At 37.5% G+C, this 27,176-nt stretch overlaps 1 protein-coding gene across 1 annotated transcript in view; it reads right to left on the bottom strand.

Moving 5' to 3' along the window:
• MALRD1 (MAM and LDL receptor class A domain containing 1) overlaps positions 1–27,176 on the bottom strand; it is a 576,646-nt gene that overhangs the window by 438,290 nt on the left and 111,180 nt on the right. Inside the window, exons 15-18 of the mRNA XM_070382053.1 lie at positions 19,982–20,134; positions 18,434–18,539; positions 17,612–17,979; positions 13,033–13,445 (exon numbers count right to left, since the gene is read on the bottom strand). Coding sequence (XP_070238154.1) covers positions 13,033–13,445; positions 17,612–17,979; positions 18,434–18,539; positions 19,982–20,134 — 1,040 coding nt within the window. The remainder of the gene's footprint in view (positions 1–13,032; positions 13,446–17,611; positions 17,980–18,433; positions 18,540–19,981; positions 20,135–27,176) is intronic.

Below are 27,176 nucleotides of genomic sequence, written 5' to 3'. Positions count from 1 at the left end.
ATATGGGAAAAAGAATCTAAAAAAGAGTGGATACAGATACACGTGTAACAGATTCACTCTGTTGTACACCTGAAACTAACATTGTAAATCAACTATTCCCCTTAAAATTTTTTAAACAAATAACTTAAAGTTTAATAATATAAAGTTAAAATGGTATTCATATTATTAAATATTCATAGTATTATTAAGAACAATAATAGCAGACATCAAGCTCAATTTCCTATTCCTAACATTAATGTAAATACTTAATGTTTTCTGTAGTTATTAATAACTACTGAATGAAAATTAATTTATGCATGTCCAATTTTATCCTATGGGACATCATCATCTGAGGATCATGCCAATATCTTTTGAAAATTGTCATTTTTTTGTTTATTGTATTTGTGTAATACAAAATGCTTCACTAAAAAAGTAAAGGTTGAATCTAGATATTTAAAACAAAGTGAATGACATGTGGGGATTACAGACAAAAGTTGGGTTGTTTTTATTTTTTGTCATGTAAGGAGCAGAAATAAATATGGTTAAGATTGAGGGGAAAAGAAAAAGACCTGTTTTGATGCAGATGGAAGCTACTAAATAAGGATAAATACAGACTGTACATCATAATGCAAGTCAAGCTAGAGGCATGAAAGGCAAAGATTAGGCAATAATTAGAATAGAGACCAGTTGGAACCATGAAATCCCACACTCAGAGAGGCTATGACAGTCCTAGAAGGAGTCAATTTTGCCAAAGCTAATTAATGAAATGGAACCCAAGGAAGCATTATGTTATCAAACATAAGTGGAACATAAGCAAATGTTGAAATAATTTGATAATTTATCTTTTGGTGGCTCAGACTGTAAAGAATCTGACTGTCCTGTGTGAGACCAGGGTTTGATTCTTGAGTCAGAAAGATCCCCTGGAGAAGGGAAAGGCAACCCACTCCAGTACTCTTGCCTGGAAAATCCCATGGACAGTAGAGTCTGGTAGGCTATAGTCGAGGGGGTCACAAAGAGTCACACACGATTGAGCGACTTCACTTTTATCATTATATTACAACATAAGAGAAAAATCAGGTAGTTTGTGCTGGCTACCATGAGGGGAGAAATGCCTTTATTTAGAGTAACTAGGCACAAAGATAGAGGAAATGGCTTATCTCCTCAACCACTTAGAAAGGAGATAAAGGTCATATGATGTTTACTTCTAGCTCAGTGACAACCTTCAATTTTTACTTTTAAACTTAATAACACCTATTATATTTATTATTATTACATTATTGTTCTTATTGCTAATGTTTGAGTAATTACTGTATGCCTGGAAAATTTCAAGTGTTTTATATGTATATATTAATACATGCAATCTTAAAAAAAAATCTGTACAAGGTAGCACTATTATTATACCTGATTACAGGTAAAGAAAATGTGGCACAGAGAGTTTACATAATTTTCCTAAGGCTACACAGATAATAACTTGCAAAGTCAGGATTTGAACTCAAGCAAATGTAAAGTCCATATTTTACTCTAAAGTCCTTATTATATCTTCCTCAATAACCTGAAATCACTCTATAACAGAGTACAAGTTAAATTTATTGTACTAAAAAAATACCTCTTGAATCTGAGCTACTTAAAATGTAAACTAAAATTAACTCATACTTTATACCAAGTAGTAGTTCCAAGTGAATGCAAAGTTCTCTAACACTGCATAAATTGTGGCAGCGGTATAGCACTATAATTTGCAATGTAGGTATAACACTACTAATTGTAGATCCAAATGCATAAGGTTGACTTAGATAGAAGGACATGTAATACACCCACCTCTATCATTAGCAGTTATCAGAGCAAAGATAAAACAATGAATTACAGAGGAAGCTGTCATTACCTATGAGAGAAGAGAAGCCAAGACAGCAGTAGGAATGAATCTTAAAATGGAATAAAAAATTCAAACGTCAGGGGCAACAACATAGGAGGAGTATAGAGTCTTGGAGGTCAAAACAAGTAGTTACACACTGCATTTCATAAAGAAAAATAAAGCCTTATCCCAAGATAGAGCCTAGGTGCTCCCTAGCTTTTCTGACACTTCCTCATGGATTTTAATTGCTTCTGACTGTGTTATAATTAAGATGAAGCTACAACCAGGGACACAGTGGGTGAAGGTCTGCTCTTACTGATTGAAGCAGTCATCAGGGACCTGCAGTTTAAAGAATACTCATGATACATACAAATGAAAATCAGAGTAACTCTGCTAATAACAGAAAATATATTTATATGGATTTGCACATAAATCGATGTGCACAGAGTGTGAATTTGGAGATACCAAAGTATTCAAGTAGCCTCTACATGAAAAGGATGTATTTATACACAAGGACACATATTTCAGATTCTCCAGAACAGTCCTCATTTAAAATATCATAAGTAGTCTCTACAAACCTCTCAAATGTCTTGAAAATTTCAAAGGTTTTCCTGAAAATTTCAAAGTTTCCAAATGCAAATAAAATTTCCATAGACAGCAACTCACAGAGAAACTGGGAATAGAAAAGTCCTTTGTCAGATATTCAGTGTAAATAAACACTTCAGGTACATCACAGAATTGCCCAATAGATCAAGGTATGAGGTTATGGGGATTGATATCTATTTTTTTTAAAACAATTTTTAGGATTTTTCTCCATCTTCATTCGTTACTCTTAATCATGCTGGAGACTGGTTCAGAGATCAATAAACATCTTTTTTTTTTAATTTTTTAACTTTATAATATTGTATTGGTTTTGCCATATATCAACATGAATTCACCACAGGTTTACACGTGTTCCCCATCCTGAACCCTCCTCCCTCCTCGTACCATCCCTCTGGGTCATCCCAGTGCACCTCTCTTTAACAAGTGGTGCTGGGAAAACTGGTCAACCACTTGTAAAAGAATAAAACTAGAACACTTTCTAACACCATACACAAAAATAAACTCAAAATGGATTAAAGATCTAAATTTAAGACCAGAAACAATAAACATCTTTTAACTGAAACATTTCATTAATTGGATTCAGATGGAGTAGCCATCAATGCTGTACTTGGATGCAATCTCAAAAATGACAGAATGATCTCTGTTTCCAAGGCAAACCATTCAGTATCACAGTAATCCAAGTCTATGCCCCAGCCAGTAATGCTGAAGAAGCTGAAGTTGAATGGTTCTATGAAGACCTACAAGATCTACAACTAACATCCAAAAAAGATATCCTTTTCATTATAGGGGACTGGAATGCAAAAGTAGGAAGTCAAGAAATACCTGGGGTAACTGGCAAATTTGGCCTTGGAATATGGAATGAAGCAGGGCAAAGGCTAATAGAGTTTTTCCAGGAGAACACACTGGTCATAGCAAACACCCTCTTCCAACAACACAAGAGAAGACTCTACATATGGACATCACCAGACGGTTAACACCAAAATCAGACTGATTATATTCTTTGCAGCCAAAGATGGAGAAGCTCTATACAGTCAGCAAAACAAGATAAGGAGCTGATTGTAGCTCAGATCATGAACTCCTTACTGCCAAATTCAGACTTAAATTGAAGAAAGTAGGGGAAACCACTAGCCCATTCAGGTATGACCTAAATCAAATCCCTTCCGATTATACAGGGGAAGTGAGAAATGGATTCAAGGTACTAGATATGATAGAGTGCCTGAAGAACTATGGATGGAGGTTTGTGACATTGTACAGGAGGCAGGGATCCAGATGGTCCCCAAGAAAAATAAAGGCAAAATGGTTGTCTGAGGAGGCCTTACAAATAGCTGTGAAAAGAAGAGAAGTGAAAAGCAAAGGAAAAAAGGAAAGATGTACCCATTTGAATGCAGAGTTCTAAAGAATAGCAGGAGAGTTAAGAAAGCATTCCTCAGTGATCAATGCAAAGAAATAGAGGAAAACAATAAACGGGAAAGACTAGAGATCTCTTCAAGAAAATTAGAGATACCAAGAGAACTTTTCATACAAGATGGGCACAATAAAGGACAGAAATGGTATGGACCTAACAGAAGCAGAAGATATTAAAAGAGGTGGCAAGAATACACAGAAGAACTATATAAAAAAGATCTTCATGATCCAGATAACCACGATAGTGTGATTGCTCACCTAGAGCCAGACATCCTGGAATGTGAAGTCAAGCGGGCCTCTTAGGAAGCATAACTACAAACAAAACTAGTGGAGGTGATGGAATTCCAGTTAAGCTATTTCAAATCCTAAAAGATGATGCTGTGCAAGTGTTGCACTCAATATGCCAGCAAATCTGGAAAACTCAGGAGTGGCCACAGGACTGGAAAAGATCAGTTTTCATTCCAATTACAAAGAAAGGCAATGCCAAAGAATGTTCAAACTACATCACCATTGCACTCATCTCACATGCTAGCAAAGTAAGGCTTAAAATTCTCCAAGCCAGGCTTCAACAGTACATGAACCATGAACTTCCAGATGTTCAAGCTGAATTTAGAAAAGCCAGAGGAACCAGAGATCAAATTGCCAATATCTGTTGGATCACTGAAAAAGCAAAAGAGTTCCAGAAAAACATCTATTTCTGCTTTATTGACTATGCCAAAGCCTTTGACTGTGTGGATCACAACAAACTGTGGAAAATTCTGAAAGAGATGGGAATACCAGACCACCTGACCTGCCTCTTAAGAAATCTGTATGAAGGTCAGGAAGCAACAGTTAGAACTGGACATGGAACAACAGACTGGTTCCAAACAGGAAAAGGAGTACGTCAAGGCTGTATATTGTCACCCTGCTTATTTAACTTCTATGCAGAGTACATCAGGAGAAACTGGATGAAGCACAGGCTGGAATCAAGATTGCTGGGAGAAATATCAATAACCTCAGATATGCAGATGATACCACCCTTATGGCAGAAAGTGAAGAAGAACTAACAAGTCTCTTGATCAAAGTTAGAGTAGAGTGGAAAAGTTGGCTTAAAGCTTCAGAAAACGAAGATCATGGCTCTGGTCCCATCACTTCATGGGAAATAGATGGGGAAACAGTGGAAACAGTGGCTGACATTGTTTTATGGGGCTCCCAAATCACTGCAGATGGTGACTGCAGCCATGAAATGAAAAAAACACTTGCTCCCTGGAAGGAAAGTTATGACCAACCTAGACAGCATAGTAAAAGGCAGAGACATTACTTTGCCAACAAAGGTCCATATAGTCAAAGCTATGGTTTTTCCAGTAGTCATGTATGGATTTGAGTTGGACTATAAAGAAAGCTGAGAGCTGAAGAATTGATGTTTTTGAACTGTGGTGTGGGAGAAGACTCTTGAGAGTTCCTAGGACTGCAAGGAGATAAAACCAGTCCATCCTAAAGGAAATCAGTCCCGAATATTCATTGAAAGGACTGAGGCTGGAGCTGAAACTCCAATACTTTGGCCACCTGATGGGAAGAACTAACTCATTTGAAAAGACCTGGATGTTGGGAAAGATTGAAGGCGGGAGGAGTAGGGGATAAAAGAGGATTAGATGGTTGGATGGCATCACCACTCAATGGACATGAGTTTGAGTAAACTCCGGGAGTTGGTGATGGGCAGAAAGGCCTGGCTTGCTGCAGTCCATGGGGTCTCAAAGAGTCGGACATGACTGAGCAACTGAACTGAACTGAACCTTAAACATTTTAAAGAATTGCATTCATCCGTATTCTTTTCCTCCCCTTGGCAGAAGGTTTTATATCATAAAATGTAAAGGCTTCTTCTACACAAGCACAAAACAGCCTAATCATTTCTGAATTCAATAAAAAGCTCAAGATGGTAACAATGAATTACTGTTTCCAGCGCAGATTATGACAAGACAAAGTAAACTACAATGTGCATTTGGAGTAAATAAAATTAAAAGATAAGTTACTTGGAAGATGATTTCTTGAATTCTAGTCCAAGAAATTATCTTTAAAAGTTTATAATCAGATTTCAGTTTGGCCATAGTCGACAATGCTGTTTTGAAGATGATTTCAGAACAGGCCCTAGAACAATTCCAAATGACAATACTGATAACAGAGTGAAATCTTGCTAAGACCAAGAATGCTGAGTTTCTTTTCAGACCCCAAAATTCTGGGAAGCCCTTGAATATCCTAGAATAGTAACCATCTTCAATCACCTTTTATCTTATAAAGGAACATTTTCACTAAAAATTTCAATGTAAAAATTTGGATATGCACCAAAATCATTAATCTGACATATTTAAGAAGGAAGAAGGCATTGTGTTCCTAATCTACTGTGAGTTGATATGTTCCATAAACAATTCTGGAAGGAGGCTGCACTCAGAGCATAAATTGGTATAGATTGCTTTGCTCTCACAGATATCACCATGATATTTTCTGCTGAATGAGAAAAAGTTTAAAGGCATAAATCAAGATAAAGCAATATCTGACAAAGAATTACAAAGAGGTACCATACCTTTTTCTTAGTGAGCGCTATGACACATTGATTTTCTACTGAAGGTAAAAGCCAAAATCATGTGTCATCAATAAAAATAAGCAAAACTATTTGGTTCAAAATGTTATATTGTTAAACACACACACATTTGCAGAGAAAAGTCAAATCTGAAATGTTACACATGATTAAAATGAGTTTGGATCAGCAGAGAAAAAACACACTTGAAAGACATTTCACAGAGTTTATTCCTAGAGGGTGAACAATACATCAGATGGGAATAAACTATTGCTCTTGTTTGTCCAGATAAATACACAGACACTGTCTGAATAAGAAGGCTCATTTCCAGTACGCTACCTACAGTTTTGCTTTTAGCAAAATAATTCTGCCTTGATAATCTAATGCACTTTTCTTCATACTGAAGTTTCACAAAAGTGTAGTTAAAAACTTTGTCAAGAGGCCAGAAAGGCAGCTGCAGCATAGCCAGCACTTTTGCACAAATTCCAGAATGGTAAATAAATCCCACAACGGAGATTTCAACCCCGCTCAGAGCCCCTTAGCTGTATAGCCTTGCTGTGGCAAAACCTGCCAAACCAGACATGGTGACCCCCTACACTGTGTCTACATTTTCTGCCTCCATCCTACTCCTCCAGCCAGAAGGGAGGGTAAAAGTATTTGCAAGTATGATTAGAAAGGAACTGAATGGCTCATACATGCAACACCAGGGAGAAAAAGAAACAAACCAAAGCATAGTTACATGAAGTTTCAAATAGGGCATAGACTAAAAGGGGATAAGACAAATTAGATGTTACGGAAAAGATCACAGAGAAAAATCTGAACAAATTTTTTGGCCAACCCAGTAAAACATTCGAGCTTGCTATTTTTCTTATTGCTACAGTCCATGGGGTTGCAAAGAGTCACACGTGACTGAGTGACTAACACTTTCACTTTATATGCTGCTGCTGCTGCTGCTGCTAAGTCACTTCAGTCGTGTCCGACTCTGTGTGACCCCACAGACGGCAGCCCACCAGGCTTCCCCATCCCTGGGATTCTCCAGGCAAGAACACTCTATGATTTGTCAATACTTAATGATCCATAATATATCACATATATTACAAATATATAAAGTATATTTCCAAAGTTTAATGACTCATATTAATATTCTACTGTAATTTTAGAGAATCAAAAATATCAGATGTCATTTAGTATTATAGAAGTCATAAGTAGTGTGTTAGTTACTCAGTCATATCCGACTCTTTGAGACTCTGTGGACGGTAGCTGCCAGGCTCCTCTGTCCATGGGATTCTCCAGGCAAGAATACTGGAGTGGGTTGCCATTCCCTTCTCCAGGAGATCTTCCCAACCCAGGGATCGAACCTATGTCTCCCACATTGCAGGCAGATTCTCTACCAACTGAACTACCGGGAAGCTCTCTCATAACAAATAGAGCAGAATTTAAATAATGGATTTATTAAAAAATAAATAAATAAATAATGGATTTACTAAGGAATGAGACTTCCTTTCTGGCCCTTGCATTCTTATAATATTCTCTACCTAACCTTTTCTTCTCCCTTTTTTACTCACACATTCTTCCCACTGGAAACCAAGCTCATCACTTTGGATCAGGTTGTGAGCAAGAGTTGACACACTAAGCTATGGTTATATTTGAGTTCAGCAGAAGAAGATAGCCTATGAGAAACTTAAGATTGTAAAATAAGATTCAGTATGCTGTTCAGTAAGCAACAAATCTATGAGCGCTACTTCCACAGGCTTCGAGCCCAGATTCCATCCCAAACCTTTCAATGTAAATTCTAACAACTCCACTAGAAGCTTGGAAGAAAAATGTTACATGAGACTGCATAAATAATGTATACTTGTAGCACTTCTGTTTACAATTTCATGAAAAGTAGAATCAACTTAACATTATTAAATATGGTCCTCTTTTATTTACAATATAACTTATGAAACAATATTTTTCCTAGAAATACTGAAAAATGATGCACCATTTAGGATTTAAAGCTATATCCCACAAATGAAAAAAATAAATCATGATTATGAATAAGATTTTTCAATCTTTTCACAAAATCCAGTAATGGAAAATTCTCTTTATTACTGAGGGATGTTACCAGAACACTATAGAATTATTTCAGATTTAGACACTTCTGTGGTGTGTTTATATATATATATATATTTTACAATTTCTTAATAGTTTAATGATGTGATACCACCTGGAGAATTTTTTTTCTTTTTCAATCCTTGTCCTCTCCTTGGGCCAACTTCATATATAAATATATACTTCAGTAAACAAGGCCATGTTAGGAATAAGTGAGCAGAAGCTTGTAAGTCCTGGTTCCTGTGGTGCCAAAGAATTAATAAGTTTCTTTAAACTAGGTTTTTGCAATACTTACCAGTGAACACTGCTGATATTGAATCCCTGCCAAGAAGAACGGAAAAAAACTTCTCTATCCATATCATGGAATACTATTTAACAATAGGAGGAAGTGCTGATATATTTGGTAATAAAATGAATCTCAAAATAATTATACAGAATGAAATATGTCAGAAAAAAGTACATGTCATACAATTTGACTTATATAACATTTTGAGCGGTGTAAGTTAATATATACGGAAAGTTCAGTGGTTGTCCAGGGATGGAAGTGAGGGTCAGAAGGAGATATTACAAAGGGATATCAGGAACTTCCCTGGTGGCATAGTGGATAAGAATCCACCTGCCAATGCAGGAGACATGGGTTCAGTCCCTGGTCTGGGAAGGCTGCACATGCTGCGAAGCAGCCAAGCCTGTGTGCTGCAACTACTGAAGCCCTTATGCCCGAGAGCCCACATGCTGCAACTACTGGAGGCTGTGCGCTCTAGAGCACGTGGTCTGCAGCAGAGAAGCGACTATAATGAAAAGCCCATGCACTGCCACCAAAAGTAGCCCCAGCTCACCACACCTAGAGAAAGCCTGGGTAAAGCAATGAAGACCCAGTGCAGTCAAAAATCAATTAGTTAAAAAAAGGGGTATTAGGAAACTTTCAGGAATGAAGCACATTGATATTTGAATTAGCTTGACCACACATTCACTATGTACAGTTACCAATCAAATCTCAGAAATCTCATAATAAAAATTAGGTAGAAGGTTGACCTGAAGCTTTATATGCAGTGCTGAGCTTTTACTGACCATATCACACATAAAGGCAGTGGATGATAATTTAAACTGACATTAATAAGACAAATTGTTCCTATATCTGCATGAGCAATCTGGTTCTACCCTACGTATTTCATTTTAAATGAATGATCCTGAAAAACCTTTAAATTTTTCTATTAACCAAATATTTAGTGAGTACCTATTAATTCCTGGGCATGATACTCCTGGGCATGTAGGTAATTTCACTACAATATCACAGTTAATGAAAACGTTGGTTGTTGCCACCTTTGCTCAGTAGAACAGAAACTATGCATATCCATCATTCAATGAACAAACATCCTATTGCTTAAAATGGTCTCAATCCTTATTATCTTAAACCATTAATCTACACAGCATGCAGAATCTCTGATTTTATCTTTTCATGCCTAAAATTCATTAAAAAACAAAAAAAAGAACCCTTAGATAAAATCAAATAGAGTACTCCGTGTAATCCAGGTTGGGTTTCAAACCTCAATATTGATGCTTTAGATTCACAACCAAAGGAATCTTTGGTTAGTTCCATGGTCATCTGACTCTGAAGCCGCTCCCTTACAAGGCTGATTTTCTCCTGAAAACCAATTCTTCTTTTTTTTTTTTTTTGTATTGGGGTATAACCGATTAACACTGTTGGGATGGTTTCAGGTGGACAGTAAAGGGACTCAGCCATACATCTACATGTATCCACTCTCCCCCAAACTCCCCTCCCATCCAGGCTGTCATGTAACACTAAGCAGAGTTCCATGTGCTATACAGTAGGTCCTTGTTGGTTATCCACTTAAAATATAGCAGAGTGTATATCCCAAACTCCCTAACAATCCCATCTCCCCATCCATCCCCTTCCAGAAACCACAAGCTCAATTCTCCAAGTGAAAAGCAATTCTTCAGTAAACATCACAAGGAAAGTTAATCCATTTAAAATGCTGCTGCTGCTGCTAAGTCGATTCAGTCGTGTCTGACTCTGTGCGACCCCACAGACTGCAGCCCACCAGGCTCCGCCATCCCTGGGATTCTCCAGGCAAGACACTGGAATGGGTTGCCATTTCCTTCTCCAATGCAGGAAAGTGAAAAGTGAAAGTGAAGTCACTCAGTCATGTCCAACTCCCAGCAACCCCATGGACTGCAGCCTACCAGGCTCCTCCGTCCATGGGATTTTCCAGGCAAGAGTACCGGAGTGGGGTGCCATTGCCTTCTCCAATTTAAATACTAGTTAAGCCCAAATTACAACTGACCTGATTAGACATTAAGAATTAACTTGAAGTGGGTGAGCCATTATTAAATAAAAGTCAAAAAACCCTCTTCAGTTTCATTTCACATGATTATATGGATCTTACCACTGGGCTGGACAGCAAGATATCACTCTGCACCTTGCAGATTAGGTTTCATGATGTCAGCTTATGTCTGTCAGGACAAAACAGCAACCCCGATGTATTCTCTACAGAGCCACATACAATGTATATCTATGATGGTTAGAAGCTCAGGTGGCCTGGAGCTAAGTTCTTGGCTGTAAAACTCTTCACTAGAGATGTAGATAAAGATAGTGCTTTCAATTGGGGTAACTGAGAAGTTTAGAATATGCAAAAAAAAAAAAAAAAAGGTTTAGCCAGTATAAGAAGTTTCTTCCAATATATTATATGCATGTCTATTTGACCAGAGGGGAAAAAACAAATATTTAACACTCCTACATACAACAGGCTATATGATGCATCAGAAAGAGAATGAGGGTTTCCCTGGTGGCTCAGTGGCAATAAATTTGACTGCCAATGCAGGAGATACAGGTTCAATCCCTAATCAGGGAAGATCCCACATGCCATGAAGCAACTAAGCCTGTGCACCACAACGATTGAGCCTGTGCTCTATAGCCTGGGAGCCACAACTACTGAGCCCATGTGCTACAGCTACTGAAGCCCACACACTCTGGAGCCCATGCCCTGCAATAAGAGAAGCCAGTGCAATGAGAAGCCTGCAGACCTTAACTAGAGAGTAACTCCCACTCCCTGCAATTAGAAAAAAAAAAAAAAAAGCCTGTGCAGCAATGAAGACCCAGCAGAGCCAAAAATAAATAAAATTCTTTTTTTAAGCAGAGTAAAAAAAATGCATTATGAAACAAAAAAAGAAACAGAATGAGCATGAATTAAATAGACATTGTGGATTCTAGAACAAGTCCCTGTTTTTCTGCTCACATTCCATCTGGCCAGGAGCTCAGCTGGTAAAGAATCCACCTGCAACACAGGAGACCCCAGCTTGATCACCTGGGTTGGGAAGATCACCTGGAGAAGGGATAGGCTACCTACTCCACTGTTCTTGGGCTCCCCTGGTGGCATGGATGGTAAGGAATCCACCTGCAATGCAGGAGACCTGGGTTTGATCCCTGGATTAGGAAGATCTCCCGGAGGAGGACATGGCAACCCACTCTAGTATTCCTGCCTGGAGAATCCCCAGGGACAGAGGAGCCTGGTGGGCTACAGTCCATGGGATCGCAAAGAGTCAGACACGACTGAGTGACTAAGCATGGCACAAAAAACAACTTGAGTTTTTTCCTTCATATTTATAAAACTGGCAAAAAGGATCTTTGACTTACCCACTTCAGGGAATTGTTGAATCAAACAAAGTATGCCAAAGGCCTTTACAAAACTGTAAAAACACATAAGCATTTGAACTTGCTATTGAAACTTTGACTTTTAGGAGAAGGTAGGAAAGATTTCGGAGAAGGCAATGGCACCCCACTCCAGTACTCTTGCCTGGAAAATCCCATGGATGGAGGAGCCTGGTAGGCTGCAGTCCATGGGGTCGCTAAGAGTCAGACACGACTGAGTGACTTCACTTTCACTTTTCACTTTCATGCATTGGAGAAGGAAATGGCAACCCACTCCAGTGTTCTTGCCTGGAGAATCCCAGGGATGGGGGAGCCTGGTGGGCTGCTGTCTATGGGGTCGCACAGAGTCGGACACGACTGAAGCGACTTAGCAGCAGTAGCAGCAGGAAAGATTTAAAGAATATTTCACCAAGAGGAAGGAAACCTAGATTCAAAGTCTGGTTCTGCCCCAGAAGAGCTCCTCCAACAATGTGTGCTGTCTTCCTGGATTTTCGCTCCTTACTTAACAAAATCTGAGGAAATCAGAGATTCAAAAGAACAAGTTTAAGAGTCTGAACTTTTGGCAGAAGACTAGAGATTAAGCCAAACTTTTTTTTTTCCCCTCCAGGTTTTTCATTTCAGCACAACAATGACTTAGATTGGAAGAACCTACAGCTGTGTCCAATGCCATGTGTCCACCTGTAGAAATTTCAATCACACGTTACTGGAGGTAGTCGAGGAGGAAGGAAACCTAACGAGTTTGGGTACACCCTTAATTAAATGATAAATGTGTGTCAAGCTAACTGACCAAACTTCAATTTTAATTTAAGAACACAGAGATCTTTCATATTCCTTAAATGTTCTGATGCCATTTTGAATATACCTTGTGAAAGCCATTGTCCATACCTGAAAAGGCTTCCTGCTGAAAAGGTTGAGAGATTTCCGTATCCAAATGGGGCCTTGATTCCCAAATATATGCCACAGCAGCTGTCCTCTTGTGTTGTTCCAGACTCGCTGGTAGACGGCCAGCCTATAAATGTGCTTTCCGAACATGTGGTAGTACAAGCGGAAGGTGCAGCCCTCCGCATCAGTGGCGTTAAGGATCGGGCTGAGCAGAGCAGCTCGGTGCTGGAAAACCTGTGGTTCGGAAGATTCGATGTACAGATAGTGTCCCTGAGCTGTGCCCAAAGTGTTATCCTTCATCGGCCCTGTATTAAGCGTTGATGTTGGGCCCTGGTACCGGGTCCAGTCAAAATCATCTTCTGTATCTTGTTCCCAGTTACAAATTCCATTTTCAAAGTTACACTGAAGTTCAGGTACTGAAATGGGCATTAAATAAAATCAAAAGATCATTAAGGACCAAAATAACTATGAATGGGAATACTAGTTGCTACTTTGCTTCTGCCAAGGTAAACCATTCTAATCTTTTTTAATGCAACATTAGAGCAAACTTTTAAGAAAAGTAAATCTTAGCTAATACATCAAGCAATAATATTTTATAGATGGAGGTGGAATCACTTTGGCCATTATTTTCCAAATGCCTTTTATACCCATCCCCTGCCCTGTAGCACCATCCCAACCTTAGGGAAATGATCACTACCCCACAGCTGGCTCACCACAACAAACTTCTGTCTCCACGGATTTCAACTTCAGCTGAATGTTCCAATCACCAGTGAACATTAGAAAAATTAAAGTTCAAGTTCAGCTCCAGATATGTTGATTTAATTGGTCCAAATTGTGTACCCATCAACTGAGAGGATATTTTACTAGCTCCCTTGGTGGTTCTAACACACACTGCTGACAAGAATCATACTAGTTCTCAATCTTTTGGAATGCCCTGGGGTGAATGGTAAAGTTGTTTACTCCTTGGTAAAGTCCTGTACAAACACTATGTAAGGTATGGAAGGAAGCCCAATTTTTAATAAGCACCCAAGATGATTCCGAGGCAGGTGTTTTCCAGACTTCACTCTGAAATCAAATTCTTCTCTCTGGATCCATGCCACCCCTCCTTTTTACCAAATATCCCTCCTTTGTACCACAATGACCATATTTCAATGGTAGCTTATCATTTTTCTTCTCTATTCAAAATCCTTTCATATTTACTTATTTAATCTCAACTTAAATCTAAACTCTATCTTTCAAGTTTTACCATTCCCAAATTAAAATAACTTCCTGTTCATCCACAACTGTCTTTCCCCTTGGCATGCACTAATTTGTCAGCACGCCCTAAACATCTCACCTCTCCCCCTCCCTCTCTCGATGCCTCTTATGTGGTGTGCCCCATCAGTTCTTAGCTCTGTCTCCTCAGTGGTAATCTTTTCTACTCACTGGGTTGTAGCTCCTTTGAGCTGATGCTTTAAAATGTTTTCTTTCTCTGTTTGTTTGGCTTCACCAGGTCTTAGTTGTGGCATGCAAATGCTTAGCTGCAGCATGCAGGACCTAGTTCCTGGGATTGAACCCGAGCCCCCCGCATTGGGAGCATGGAGTCTTAGCCACTGGGCCACCAGGGAAATCCCTGGTGCTTTTAAACTTTTAACTCCCTTCAGTCAGTAGAAGAACTCCAAGCACTTTTAAAGAATTGGTCAGTCTCTTATCCACTCAACACTCTACCTACATTTGTAGGATAACATTGGAATGTATTCATTTTTCAAGATGTGACAATTCTGTTGACATCAAGTACTTTTTTAGAATAAATGGGATAGACTATACGTTTAACATTATTTGGGTAGAAGGGACAGGATTTAGAATCAATGAAGATTCCACACTTTAACTTCATTTACATAAGTTAATGTTTTTGAAAGACAAATGTCAGCTGTCCTCTATTCATCTTACTAACGGCACTTGGAGCCAAAGGTGAACAAATATTCGGAAACAATAAATAAAAGCATATGTGAGTAAACGCAGCCAGGCAAGAACAAATCATCTGTCTCGAAACCTAGAGAACAGGAGCTTAGACCTAATGAAGGGAACCAAGAGAGTAAATGTCAAATGGGAGATGAGCTTTCCTTTGATATTTCCTCACTGGTGACTAATCAAGCGCAGCTGTGACGTGAACTGGGCCCACAGGTCCCCTGCAAGTGTCAGTTTGGGGCTGTGCAGCAGAAGGGGGATGTCAAGCAACTGTGTTTTTTACATAAAACTGGCACTAAAGCCAACAGATTTTTTCACATTGCCTGTCTTCAGATTGACTGCATGCTCAATCTTTATTTCAAAAAGGAAGACATATAGCCCCACCCTTCAATGAAAGACCACGTTCCACGCATACTTCAGGAAATATAGCACTGATTTCTGGATGACTAAGGCATTCTATGTTAATAAAGTACTAAATCTAGGGACTTCCCTAGTGATCCAGTGATTAAAACTCCACACTTCCACTGTAGGGGGCACGGGTTTGATCCCTGATCAGGGAACTAAGATCCTGCATGCCACACTGCACAGCCAAAAAATAAAAAAGCTAAATAATAAAAAAATAAAAATAAAGTCTCCATGTAAAAAAGTTACTGTGTCTATTTATGTTCTTATGGCTGATTCACAGTGTTGTACAGCAGAAACCAGCACATTGTAAAGAAATTATCATCCAATTAAAAATATTTTTAAAAATTACTACGTCTAAATGGAAGGCTATGAGAGAAAGAGAAAGTGACAGTCACTATGGTTTCCTCTCATTAATATTTAGTCAGAAGAAATATTTTGATATTATAGCCATACTTCCAAAATTTTATTCTAATCAGTTAATACTGTGAAGTCTGAAGGATAAGTTGCTTTATCTTTAGTAATAGATCAACATCTTTCAAGGAGTGGGGTTTGAAGTGAGTGAAAAAGATGAAAGGGCTTTCGAAATTTGCAAAAAAATAAATTACTTTTAGGACAAGCAATGCTTCTTGTAACAGCCATTGGTCAAAATCATCAATTTCATTTATATGCACTAAAGTTATTAGTTGTAAACAAGCTGCATGGCAATTCTGACTTTAATGTGCCTGACTGTATTAAACACCACATATGTGCAAAATTCTCCACAATATTTATATGGAAATTTCTCAATGTAATGTTTCCTATGATGTTCCAAGTATTTGATGGCTTTCCTTTGGTTTATGATAAGACTTCCAATTTAATAGGCACACAGATTGAATTTTAAGGATCATTGCTATTTCTGGACAAAGAAAAATGCAAACTTTCCTTGATAGATTTTGGTAATTAAAAAAGAAAAACCTCTCTTAGCTTGTGATTCATTTTCAGAAACAAATGCAGCCAGCACTACCAGGAAGCAGGTTTATTAATTAAACTGCAAGAGGTACACAATCATCAGATACCATCAACTTTTTGGTAATTTAAATCAGAAATTCGGGACTTTAACATCTCACTCTCTGCTCCCTATATCTAAGACATCATCTAACGTCCCTCCCCCAAACTTTAGTCCCTGCATCTCCACCGCTGACACTGAAGAGAGGCTGCCAACCCCTCTCCTGGGAACTCCTGCTACAGGCTCCTAATAAATATGATCCAGTTTCCTCTAATCCACTCATTACACTGTATCCACAGTGACATTTTTAAATCTTAAATTTTTAAATCAATTGTATTATATTACCTTCCTTCTTAAAAACTTTCAAAAGGGGAAAAACTTCCTTAAAATGGTCTACAAAGATCTGATAATCTGGCCTCCCCCTTAATCTCCATCTTTATGTTGCATCCTAGTTCTCCCTCAATGCCTTGCTCCAGCCATACTGGGTATCTTGCAGCTGCTGTGCGGTCATGCCTCAGGGTTTTGCACATCTTCATTTACTTACTATTTTTCAGATCTCAGTTAAGTCACCATCTTTAGAAAGTCCAAACCCATAATTATATAAAGCCACAGCATTTGTGAAGTCCTGTCTAAGCTCCTGTCATTTTGCATTTATTTTTTAAATGTGTGAATACTATCTATCTCCTCAATGAGACTGTAAGCCCCATGGGGTCAGCGACTCTGTATAATTGTGCTCATCACTGTATCTCTAGTATGTAGTTCATAAATCTACATAATAAATACTGATGGGTGACTAATCATACAAAACATTCATTCAACTTTGAAACAATGCTTAGGGCCTTTGTTTTGATGGACTAGGAAAACAATGAACTGATCAAGATCACCACCATCAAAATGTATACCCGTGGCTGATTCATGTCAATGTATGGCAGAAACCAACACAACATCATGGGGCTTCGCCCCTGGTGGCTCAGTCCGTAAATAATCTGCTTGAAATGAAGGATACACAGGTTCGATCCCTGGGTTGGGAGGATCCCCTGGAGAAGGAAATGGCAACCCACTCCAGTATTCTTGCCTGGGAAATCCCATGGACAGAGGAACTTGGCTGGCTACAACCCACGGGCCCACAAACAATCAGACAAGACTTAGCAAATAAACCACCACCAGCAGCACAATATTGTAAAGCAATAAAGTAAATGAATATTTTAAAAATTAGTAAGAGGGACCAGAAAGAAAGATACTTACCACAATTGACCTCATCAGTATAATCACCACAATCATCCACCAGATCGCATAACTGAAGTTTTTTTACACAAATCCTAGTGTGCAGACACCAGAAATGATCTGGCTCTTTGCAGCTCTTTGAAGGGGGTGGAAGAAGACAATTTTCAAATCTGATATCATCAATAGCCGAGACACCAACATAAATGCCAAGACTGACTTTATGTAGCAACAAATGGAAAGGCTGAGTAAGACGTCCAAGCTGAACAACGGCCCGTGACCACTGGTCACCCTGGTTATACAATACTCTCCAGAGTACCGTGGACTCGCTGGAATTTCCCATGTGTAGCTGTAACTCAGCTGCCCCCACTGATAGGCCATAGTTATAAAACCTGAAAGAGAACAAACACAAGAAATGGAAATGATTTCTGGAAAAGACTAATTGTGTGACTTTTACTCAGTCAACAGTCAATCAAAAATGAGTTATCACAATAGATGCCTTTATTTAATATTGTGGCCGCCCATATGAAAGAGCTTATCTGCTTAGGTGCATACTCTGACTCTCAGGACCCTGGGACCCTTTCTCAAGGAGTTCACTCCAGAACTCAGGAAGCAGTGTTAATTATAATTCACTGTTGGAGGAAGAGTCCTTTTTATTTTAAGAAAGAACATTATAAATACTGATAATGTGCTCCTAAGTAAAATGCTAAATGTATGGATCTGATGCAATAGCTATTTTTAAAATAAAGCCAAATTATAGGAAAAATTACAATATCGAGTACATGCAGGGCTATCCTTGCAACTGCCAAGCTGCTAGAGTAATTGACCATTGTTTTCAATATTTACCAGAAGGAAAGAGTGCATCCAGGTCCTGTCTGGCTGAAAGTTGGGCTCTGGAGTCTAGCAATTTGTGATAAGCTGTTGCTTTTCTTCAGAATGAACATAAAGTGCCCTATTGGAAAATAAGAAGAAATCATAACTTAACCTGCTAAATTCTAAAATGAGACATCTTTCTGTAACCCTTACACTGAAGACTATACAACAATTAAAAAGCAATAAAAGTGATTGTTAGCAAATTTTCTTTTATGAGCACTCAACTATTATCTAGAGCTGGGCCAAAATGATGCCAAAAACAACTGGAAGTTTCCATTAATTCAGCCAAAAATATATCTATACTCCATCCCCAAAACCTGTAAAGGAGCATTTCTTTTTTGACAACGTAAGTACAATAGATAATATTCAACTGTTCTATTATTGTTTAGTTGCTTGGTTGTGTCCAACTCTTTGGTGACCCCCTGGACCGTAGCCCACCAGGCTCCTCTGTCCATGGGATTTCCCAGACAAGACTATGGGAGTGGGTTGCCATTTCCTACTCCACATTGTCCTGTGATGTAGTATCATAGAATTTTACTGCTTCTCTTTTTCTTCTCAGACTTGAGCAAAGGTAAACTGAAGTACAGATCTCCCTTGACTTAAGATGAAGTTATGTCTCATAAGCCCATCATAAGTTAAAAATATCAAAGTCATAGCGCAGGGAACTCTACTCAATACTCTGTAATGGCCTATATGGGGAAAGAAACTAAAAAAGAGTGGATATAGACATATCCACTCTGCTATGTTTAAAGTGGATAACCAACAGGGACCTACTGTATACAGCACAGGGAACTCTGCTCAGTGTCACGTGGCAGCCTGGATGGGAGGGGTGTTTGGGGGAAGAATGGATACATGTAGATGTATGGCTGAGTCCTTTGGCTGTCCACCTGAAACTATCGCAGCAATATTAATTGGCCATACTCCAATGTAAAATGAAGTTTTTTTTAAATATGTGTATTTTAAAATACATACATCAGATATATGTATAACTGATTCATTTTGCTGTACACCTGTAACTAACACAACATTGTAAATCAACCCTATGTAAATAAAAAGTTTTTATAAAAAAAAGAAAATATTGAAGTTCAAAAGGCATTTGACCTACTGAACATCACAGTTGGCCTTGCCTCCCTTAACCATGCTTAGACCACTTACATTAGCCCACAGTTACGCAAAATCATCTAACACAAAGCCTATTTCATACTACAGTGTTGAATATTTCATGTAATTTATTGAATGCTCTACTGGAAGTAAAAAACAGAACAGCTGTAACTATATCGATTGTGCATCATGGTGATCATGTGGCTGCCTGGGAGCCGCATCTCTGCCTCTTCCCAGCATCAGAAGAGAGCATCACAGGTGTATCATTATCCCAGAAATGGTCAAAATTCTAAATGTGATGTATAGTTTCTATTGAATGTGATCTCTTTCACACCATCATTAAACTGACGAATCATTAGGTCAAACCATTGTTAGCTGGGGAAAGTGGGTAGGTTCGAAGAACCTCTACAGGCGTCTTACCTTGAGATGTGTTGTGAGTGTGATCCCAAGGTGGAGCCTGATCCTCAAATTCAGCAGAGAGGTTACTTCTAGAGCTCCAGGTCCACTCAAAATCATCACCACGGGCTGCTTCAAACCAACCACAGCTATCTGTTTCAAAGTCACATTCGGTAACTGAAAAAGAAAAATGCAGCTTTTCGGTAGACTCTTGAAGGTGATCACGTGTTTAAAAGGGTAGACAGAGCTCAATGGGAATCACCTTGCCACATTTGCCTAAGTAAAGTTTTATTTGAGGAAGAAAAGGATGATATCTGATCCCCTCAAAAAAAAAAAAAAAATCCCCTCCAAAAAAACTGAAAATTGATAGGTAGAATCAACAATTTAAGAATATTTTCCAAATATTTTTCTAAGAAATAGCATTGGGACTTCCCTGGCAGTCCAGTGGTTAAGATGTCACCTTACAATGCAGGGGGGTGCAGGTTCAATCCCTGGTCAGGGAGTTAAGATTCCACATGCCTCGCAGTGAAAAAAACCAAAACATAAAATAGAAGAAATATTGTAACAAATTCAATAAAGACTTTAAAAAACTATCCTCAGAAAAAAAAAAAGAAGAAGAAAGAAACCTTAAAAAAAAAAAGAAAGAAACAGCATCATTCGGCCACATTGCTTATAGAATTGCAGAGGTCTAATTTATTCTGATACTTACGCTAGTTTCTCTGCTATTACATTATCTGGAAGGTTTCATTGTTCCTACAGACTATTTTAAACCAAATCATGAAAAGCTACTTCTAAAAAATTTAATATTTGAAAAATCCATGATTTTTAACATTAATGTTCACTTCTGATATTTGTAGAGTTACTATTTCCCAAAGCATCAAATGTATCACCTAATAGGCACAAGGCAAAATAATATGACCTACTTTTCAAGTAAAGAGGAAGAGAAACAGTTAACTTCCATAAAGGCATTCTGGAGGAGGAAGAGAAGAAAAAAGTAAAAGGGAAAGAAGGGGAAGTTTTAATAATAGTATTGTGGAATTAAAAGTAATACATAGTGGAACAGACCCTATACAGTAGGCTTTATATAAATCTAACTTTCACAATAGCTATGTGGAGAAGGTATTATTATTGTTGTTTTACAGAGGAAGAAAGGAAGGTTTAGGACAGCTTTTAACTTAACCAAGGTCACATAGATAGAAAGTCATAGAGACTGATTGAAATCAAATATTCTGGCTTCTACTCTAATACTATTTTTGCAACTGCTGACAGTAACTTTTAATTGTCATTAGATTGGAAAAGGGATAAACCAAAAAGGCACGATCTGAATTTTCTTAGTGAGGATATTTAGGTGTTACTACAGACTTCAGTGAAAAATAAGGTTTGCCCCATTGATGATTATTACACTGGGATCCTTGGCCGCTGGATATTTTTATCCAAGGACACAGTAATAAACTGCACAGATATTCCTTTAAAAAAACAATTTAGAAAGTAAGCAGTATATTTAAGAGATAAAAGTATAAAGTAAATCACTCAATGAAATTATAAAATTTTACATGGTAAAGGCAATTATATCTAATGATAAGTTATGTTTAATTTTGAAAATGCTCCTTCCACATGGGAAGGGATGTTAGATGACTAGTAACATAATAAACATTTTTTATTTTTTTAAGATTCTATATTTCAAAAAATATGTTTTCTATCAGGTCTTCTGGCCCAAAATACGGCCAATAGAATACTTTCAAATGTTATCAAAAGTCAATGAGAAGGTATGAATACATTTCAAAATAAATATTTTGAAAATGTTGCATCAACTTTAATAAACAAGCAATAATTATATTTCAATAGAGACAAATAGAAATCATCCAAATGGAGACACAATTGCTACACTTAGAATAAAGATTTTCAAATAAATTTAGAAAGCAAAATTAAGTGCTATTCAAAAGTGACAAATAATAGTGATAAATATGACAAACTAGGTACAAATGCTAAGAATATTTAACTCTTTGTATTTTCAAAAGCCATCTCTACCAATACAAATAGCCCATAAATATGCATAGATTCCAGTATGTAGATGGTATTCCAATCCCAAAGAAAGTAAATACTTTTGATTCCTAGTTCAGACAATCCCAAAAATAGGATCCAAGAGTTTTGTTATGCACATATAGAAAGAAAATAAGTTGTTGCTACTGTATAATATCTATTCCACATAGATCCCTGAAAATGGAACTTTGTCATCTACCATCATGGGATATATTGCCATGGAAATAAATGAATATTCAAACAGTAGTAAAATTTAAGAAACTACTGCAGCAATTCTATAGTTCTCGAATAACTATCTTTGAAGAGCCTTAGGAAACAACTTTGCTGTTAAAATTCAAATATGCCTTGTTAGTATACTTTGTTTCTATATATTTAGATTTCTACACACATTTAAAAACTCAATTTGACTGATCAGAGACGTAATAATCAGATGAAACCTTCTCAAACTAAATATACACCTTGTCAATCGTAAACAAATGTCCTAGTCTGGAGGGGGGATGTGGATAATGGGGGAGGCAATGGATATGGACTTCCAACCTACAGAACTAAGAGATAATAAATAAAAGTTGCCTTAAGAAACTAAGTTTGCAGTAGTTAGTTATCTAACAATAGAAAACTCATGTACTGAGTAGAGACTGACGGCTGATTTCTCCCAACACTCTGGAGATAACTTTCCATTTTCTTCTGCTTTCCACTGTTTCCATTACAAAAGTCTCATAGTCAGTCTTTGACAGTGATTTATACCTTTTTCTAGCTGTTTTAAAAATGTTTCACTTTGTTATAGATTTTTAGCAGTTTCACTATGATGTCCCCACAGGGTTTTCATTTTTGTTGTTTTCACGCCCACGGGGCTTCTTGAAATATGGTTTTGTATCCTTTTCAACTTGAAAGCTCTTAGCTAAACTCTCTATAAACACTGTCAGTCTTATTTTTTTTCTTTTTCTGGGACTCCAAATATATAACACTAGAAATTCTCACTGCTCTCCCATGCTTATTCTTTTTTTTTTTCTTTTTCTGTAGTTTCAATCATTTTATTATACTTTACTTCACTTTTCTCTTGATCTAAAGTCTAATTCCCTTATCTCATTAGCTGTGTATAGTATGCTGATAAACCATTGATGAGTTGTGAATTTTGATTATTCTATTGTAATTTAGAAATTCCATTTAGTTCTTTTTTATATCTTCTAATTATCTGCTCAAATTCTCAGCTTGTTTTATTTTTTTAAACTTTGAGCATATAAAAGATAATTCTTTTCAATTCAATGTCTGATAACTGCTTTATCTGGAGGGATTTTTGTTTGGTTTCAGTTTTAATTGAGCTTTTTCTTTCCTGTGGCCTCATCTCATTGGAGTCTAAGTGCTTGTCACTGTATATAATAAAAGGTAAAATAATTTGGGACCTAAGATATTACCTTTCTTCAGTGAGATTTATGTTTGTTTCTGTGGGCATGAAGAGTAAATAATATTTGAGGATTACACAAAACTAACTTCAGAGATTGAGGGTATTTGGAACGGGGTTTGAGACTCTGAGGAACCATACCTTGCAGTTCACACAGATCTCTTAGATACAGATTTTAGGCACTGCAAACAAAACTGCAGAGTTTACCAACCCATATTTAGTATACTAAGCCTGGACTCCAACTTGTTCCCTTGCCTAACAAGACTTCCAAAGTTCTATACTCTAATTTTCAACTACCGGTTCCATGTTGGCATATGAAGTGGTACTAAACACCAGGTTCAGTTATCAAGGTCTTTCTTCTCACTGGTCACTTAATTTGTCCCTTCCTTTTTACATCTTCAATGCATTCAAGTAGGTTTATCAACATCTTTTTGATTAGATTTCTAGTTGTTCTCAAAGGGTGTCCCAAATTAATCTACCATAACTAGAAATAGAAGTTCTAGAATTTTTTATTTCCACTTTTTAAAACACTACTTTAGAACAAATCGTATGTAGTAATAGCACATACAGTAGTCCCCCTTAGCCATGCGGGATATGTTCCAAGACCCTTGGAGCATACCTGAAACTGAAAGATAGTACTGAACTCTATATATTGTATGCTTTCTTCCTGCACATACTGATGATAAAGTTTAATTTATCAATTAGGCATAGCAAGAGCAATAACTATATAGAAAAATTACAATAATATACTGTAATAAAAATATGTGAATATGGCCTCTGTCTCAAAATATCTTACTGTACAAATTTAATTCCTTTGCCATATTTATCATGCACTGTGGCTATTAACTTTTGTAGTCTGAGATGCAACAGTAAACTGAACTAGCTTTTTTTCTACTTCACAATTTCATGTATTTCCTTCTTAGCAATGTCAATATTCATGTGTTTTTCTTTATTAAGTCAAGAATTTTCAACTTTTCACTTAAAGGAAACACTCTACAGCTTCCATTCAGCATAATCCAAATGAACAGAATTACTACTCTTGTGTTTTGGGGCCATTATTAAGTGAAATTAAGAGTTAGTTGAACAAAAGCACTGTAATACCATGATCCTCAACTTGATAACCAAGACGATACTAAGGGCAGGATACAGAGAACAAAGGGATGGTTCACGTCCAAGGCAGGACAGAGCAAGATGGTGGGAGATTTCATCATGCTGCTCAGAACAGCATGCAATTCAAAAACTATGAATTGTTTATTTCTAGAATTATCCATTTAATACCTGCAAATCATAGCTGACCATAAGTAACTGAAACCACAGAAAGGAAAACCACTGATGAAGGGAGACAACTGTATTAAAATATTTATACAGTAATTATGGGCACATAATGCTCTAGTAGAATTTTATTTATGGAATGGGGAAAAGTTATTTTTCCTAATGTCAAATTGTTTTTGAAAAAAACAAAGAAAATTTATGTGTATACTTAGATGTATATATAAGGTACAAATTGATGTGATAAATAACATAAAATATTCATTTAAAAACTTTCCAGTCTACTTTGTGTATCTTATGTCAATATTTAAACTTAATAAATTTTTGTATCTATATAGCTTCTAAAATATTTTATTAACAGGTGTTGCAATGGCGTCTATATATCTAAAACAGGAACTACTATTAAATACATTCATAGGATACCAAGTCAGAAATGGAAATATGGTCAAACTTAGTTATAAATAGTCTTTCATTTTTGTTTGGGAAAGGAAAAGAATGAGGAAATATGGAAATACCAGAAAATGCTAAATTTGAACCTTTGGTATTCTTTTAAAATCAATAAATTATTGTTAATATATTTTTTGATTTGAGGTTTGTCCTAAAGCTTGAGCTTCTGGAGTTACTAATTCATTTATCCATAAGGATGAGAAATCCTTAGAAATTCTGTAAGTCCCACAGGGAATTCTGAAAGGTCAAGACTATTCCACCAAATAATCAAAAATATAATTTTAACAAGGAAATAGAATGTAGGAATAAAATAACTTGCAAGGTAAGCCTAGAAAATCATGTAATAAAAAGACATCATTAAGATGTGATACTGATAGGAGACTATTAATAAAACTGGACGTGCCTTGCATCTTAAAAAGGATGAGATAATAATATAAGTGACTCAGAAGTGACAGAGGAACAGGATACCTTGGGTAAATGAAAAAACCCTATAAATGTTAACGAAATAACCTGAGCTTATTAGCTCCACAGATAATTGGGCTCTACTCCAGTACTCTTGCCTGGAAAATCCCATGGACGTAGGAGCCTGGTAGGCTGCAGTCCATGACGTCACTAAGAGTCCGACGCGACTGAGCAACTTCACTTTCACTTTTCACTTTCATGCATTGGAGAAGGAAATGGCAACCCAATCCAGTGTTCTTGCCTGGAGAATCCCAGGGACGGAGAAGCCTGGTAGGCTGCAGTCCACGGGGTCGCACAGAGTCGGACACGACTGAAGCGACTTAGCAGCAGCAGCAGCAAGAAATACAAAATATCTGAAATCATTAGGTTAGTCTGAGGAAAGAAATACAATACTTATACAAAGAAGATACACATAAAAATCTAACAGGATAGAAAAAAAAGAGTTCAGATCAGATGAGATGCTCAGTCATGTCCGACTCTTTGCAACCCCATGAATCGCAGCACGCCAGGCCTCCCTGTCCATCACCAACTCCCGGAGTTCACTGAGACCCACGTCCATCGAGTCAGTGATGCCATCCAGCCATCTCATCCTCTGTCGTCCCCTTCTCCTCCTGCCCCCAATCCCTCCCAGCATCAGAGTCTTTTCCAGTGAGTCAGCTCTTTGCATGAGGTGGCCAAAGTACTGGAGTTTCAGCTTTAGCATCCATCCTTCCAAAGAAATCCCAGGGCTGATCTCCTTCAGAATGGACTGGTTGGATCTCCTTGCAGTGCAAGGGACTCTCAAGAGTCTTCTCCAACACCACAGTTCAAAAGCATCAATTCTTTGGCGCTCAGCCTTCTTCACAGTCCAACTCTCACATCCATACATGACCACTGGAAAAACCATAACCTTGGCTAGATGAACCTTTGTTGGCAAAGTAATGTCTCTGCTTTTGAATATGCTATCTAGGTTGGTCATAACTTTCCTTCCAAGGAGTAAGCATCTTTTAATTTCATGGCTGCAGTCACCATGCAGTGATTTTGGAGCCCAGAAAAATAAAGTCTGACACTGTTTCCACTGTTTCCCCATCTATTTCCCATGAAGTGGTGGGACCGGATGCCATGATCTTTGTTTTCTGAATGTTGAGCTTTAAGCCAACTTTTTCACTCTCCACTTTCACTTTCATCAAGAGGCTTTTTAGTTCCTCTTCATTTTCTGCCATAAGGGTGGTGTCATCTGATAACCCTTTTTAAAAAAAGTCATCATTCATTTCTGCCTACTCTTGGGGTAAAAAATAGTAAGCCTTTTTACAAATCATATTTTCTGTCTTTATATCACTATTCATTTAATGTGATTATCATCTCAAAAATTGTTCCTCTTAAGTTCAGGTTAGGGAGATGAACATAATGAGTTTATTACATGTCTGTGCATGGCTTATTCTTGCTCTATGGAAGCAGCACAAAACGAGAGGTTATTAGACATTTTTCCATGGAAATGTGATGAAGCAGAATCTTTGCTCTTAGTCAACAAAAGGTAGGGAGTTCTCTTTGTTTATATATCTGGTAAGGCCTTGTGATCTTGAATTATTACTTAAGATGGAGCTAGTCTAAGACATGGTTAGC

The sequence above is a fragment of the Bos mutus genome, chromosome 13, assembly GCF_027580195.1.
Source record: "Bos mutus isolate GX-2022 chromosome 13, NWIPB_WYAK_1.1, whole genome shotgun sequence".
NCBI classification, from domain to species: domain Eukaryota; kingdom Metazoa; phylum Chordata; class Mammalia; order Artiodactyla; family Bovidae; genus Bos; species Bos mutus.
Note: the sequence above shows the minus strand (reverse complement) of the source record. Positions and strands in the feature narration are given on the sequence as shown.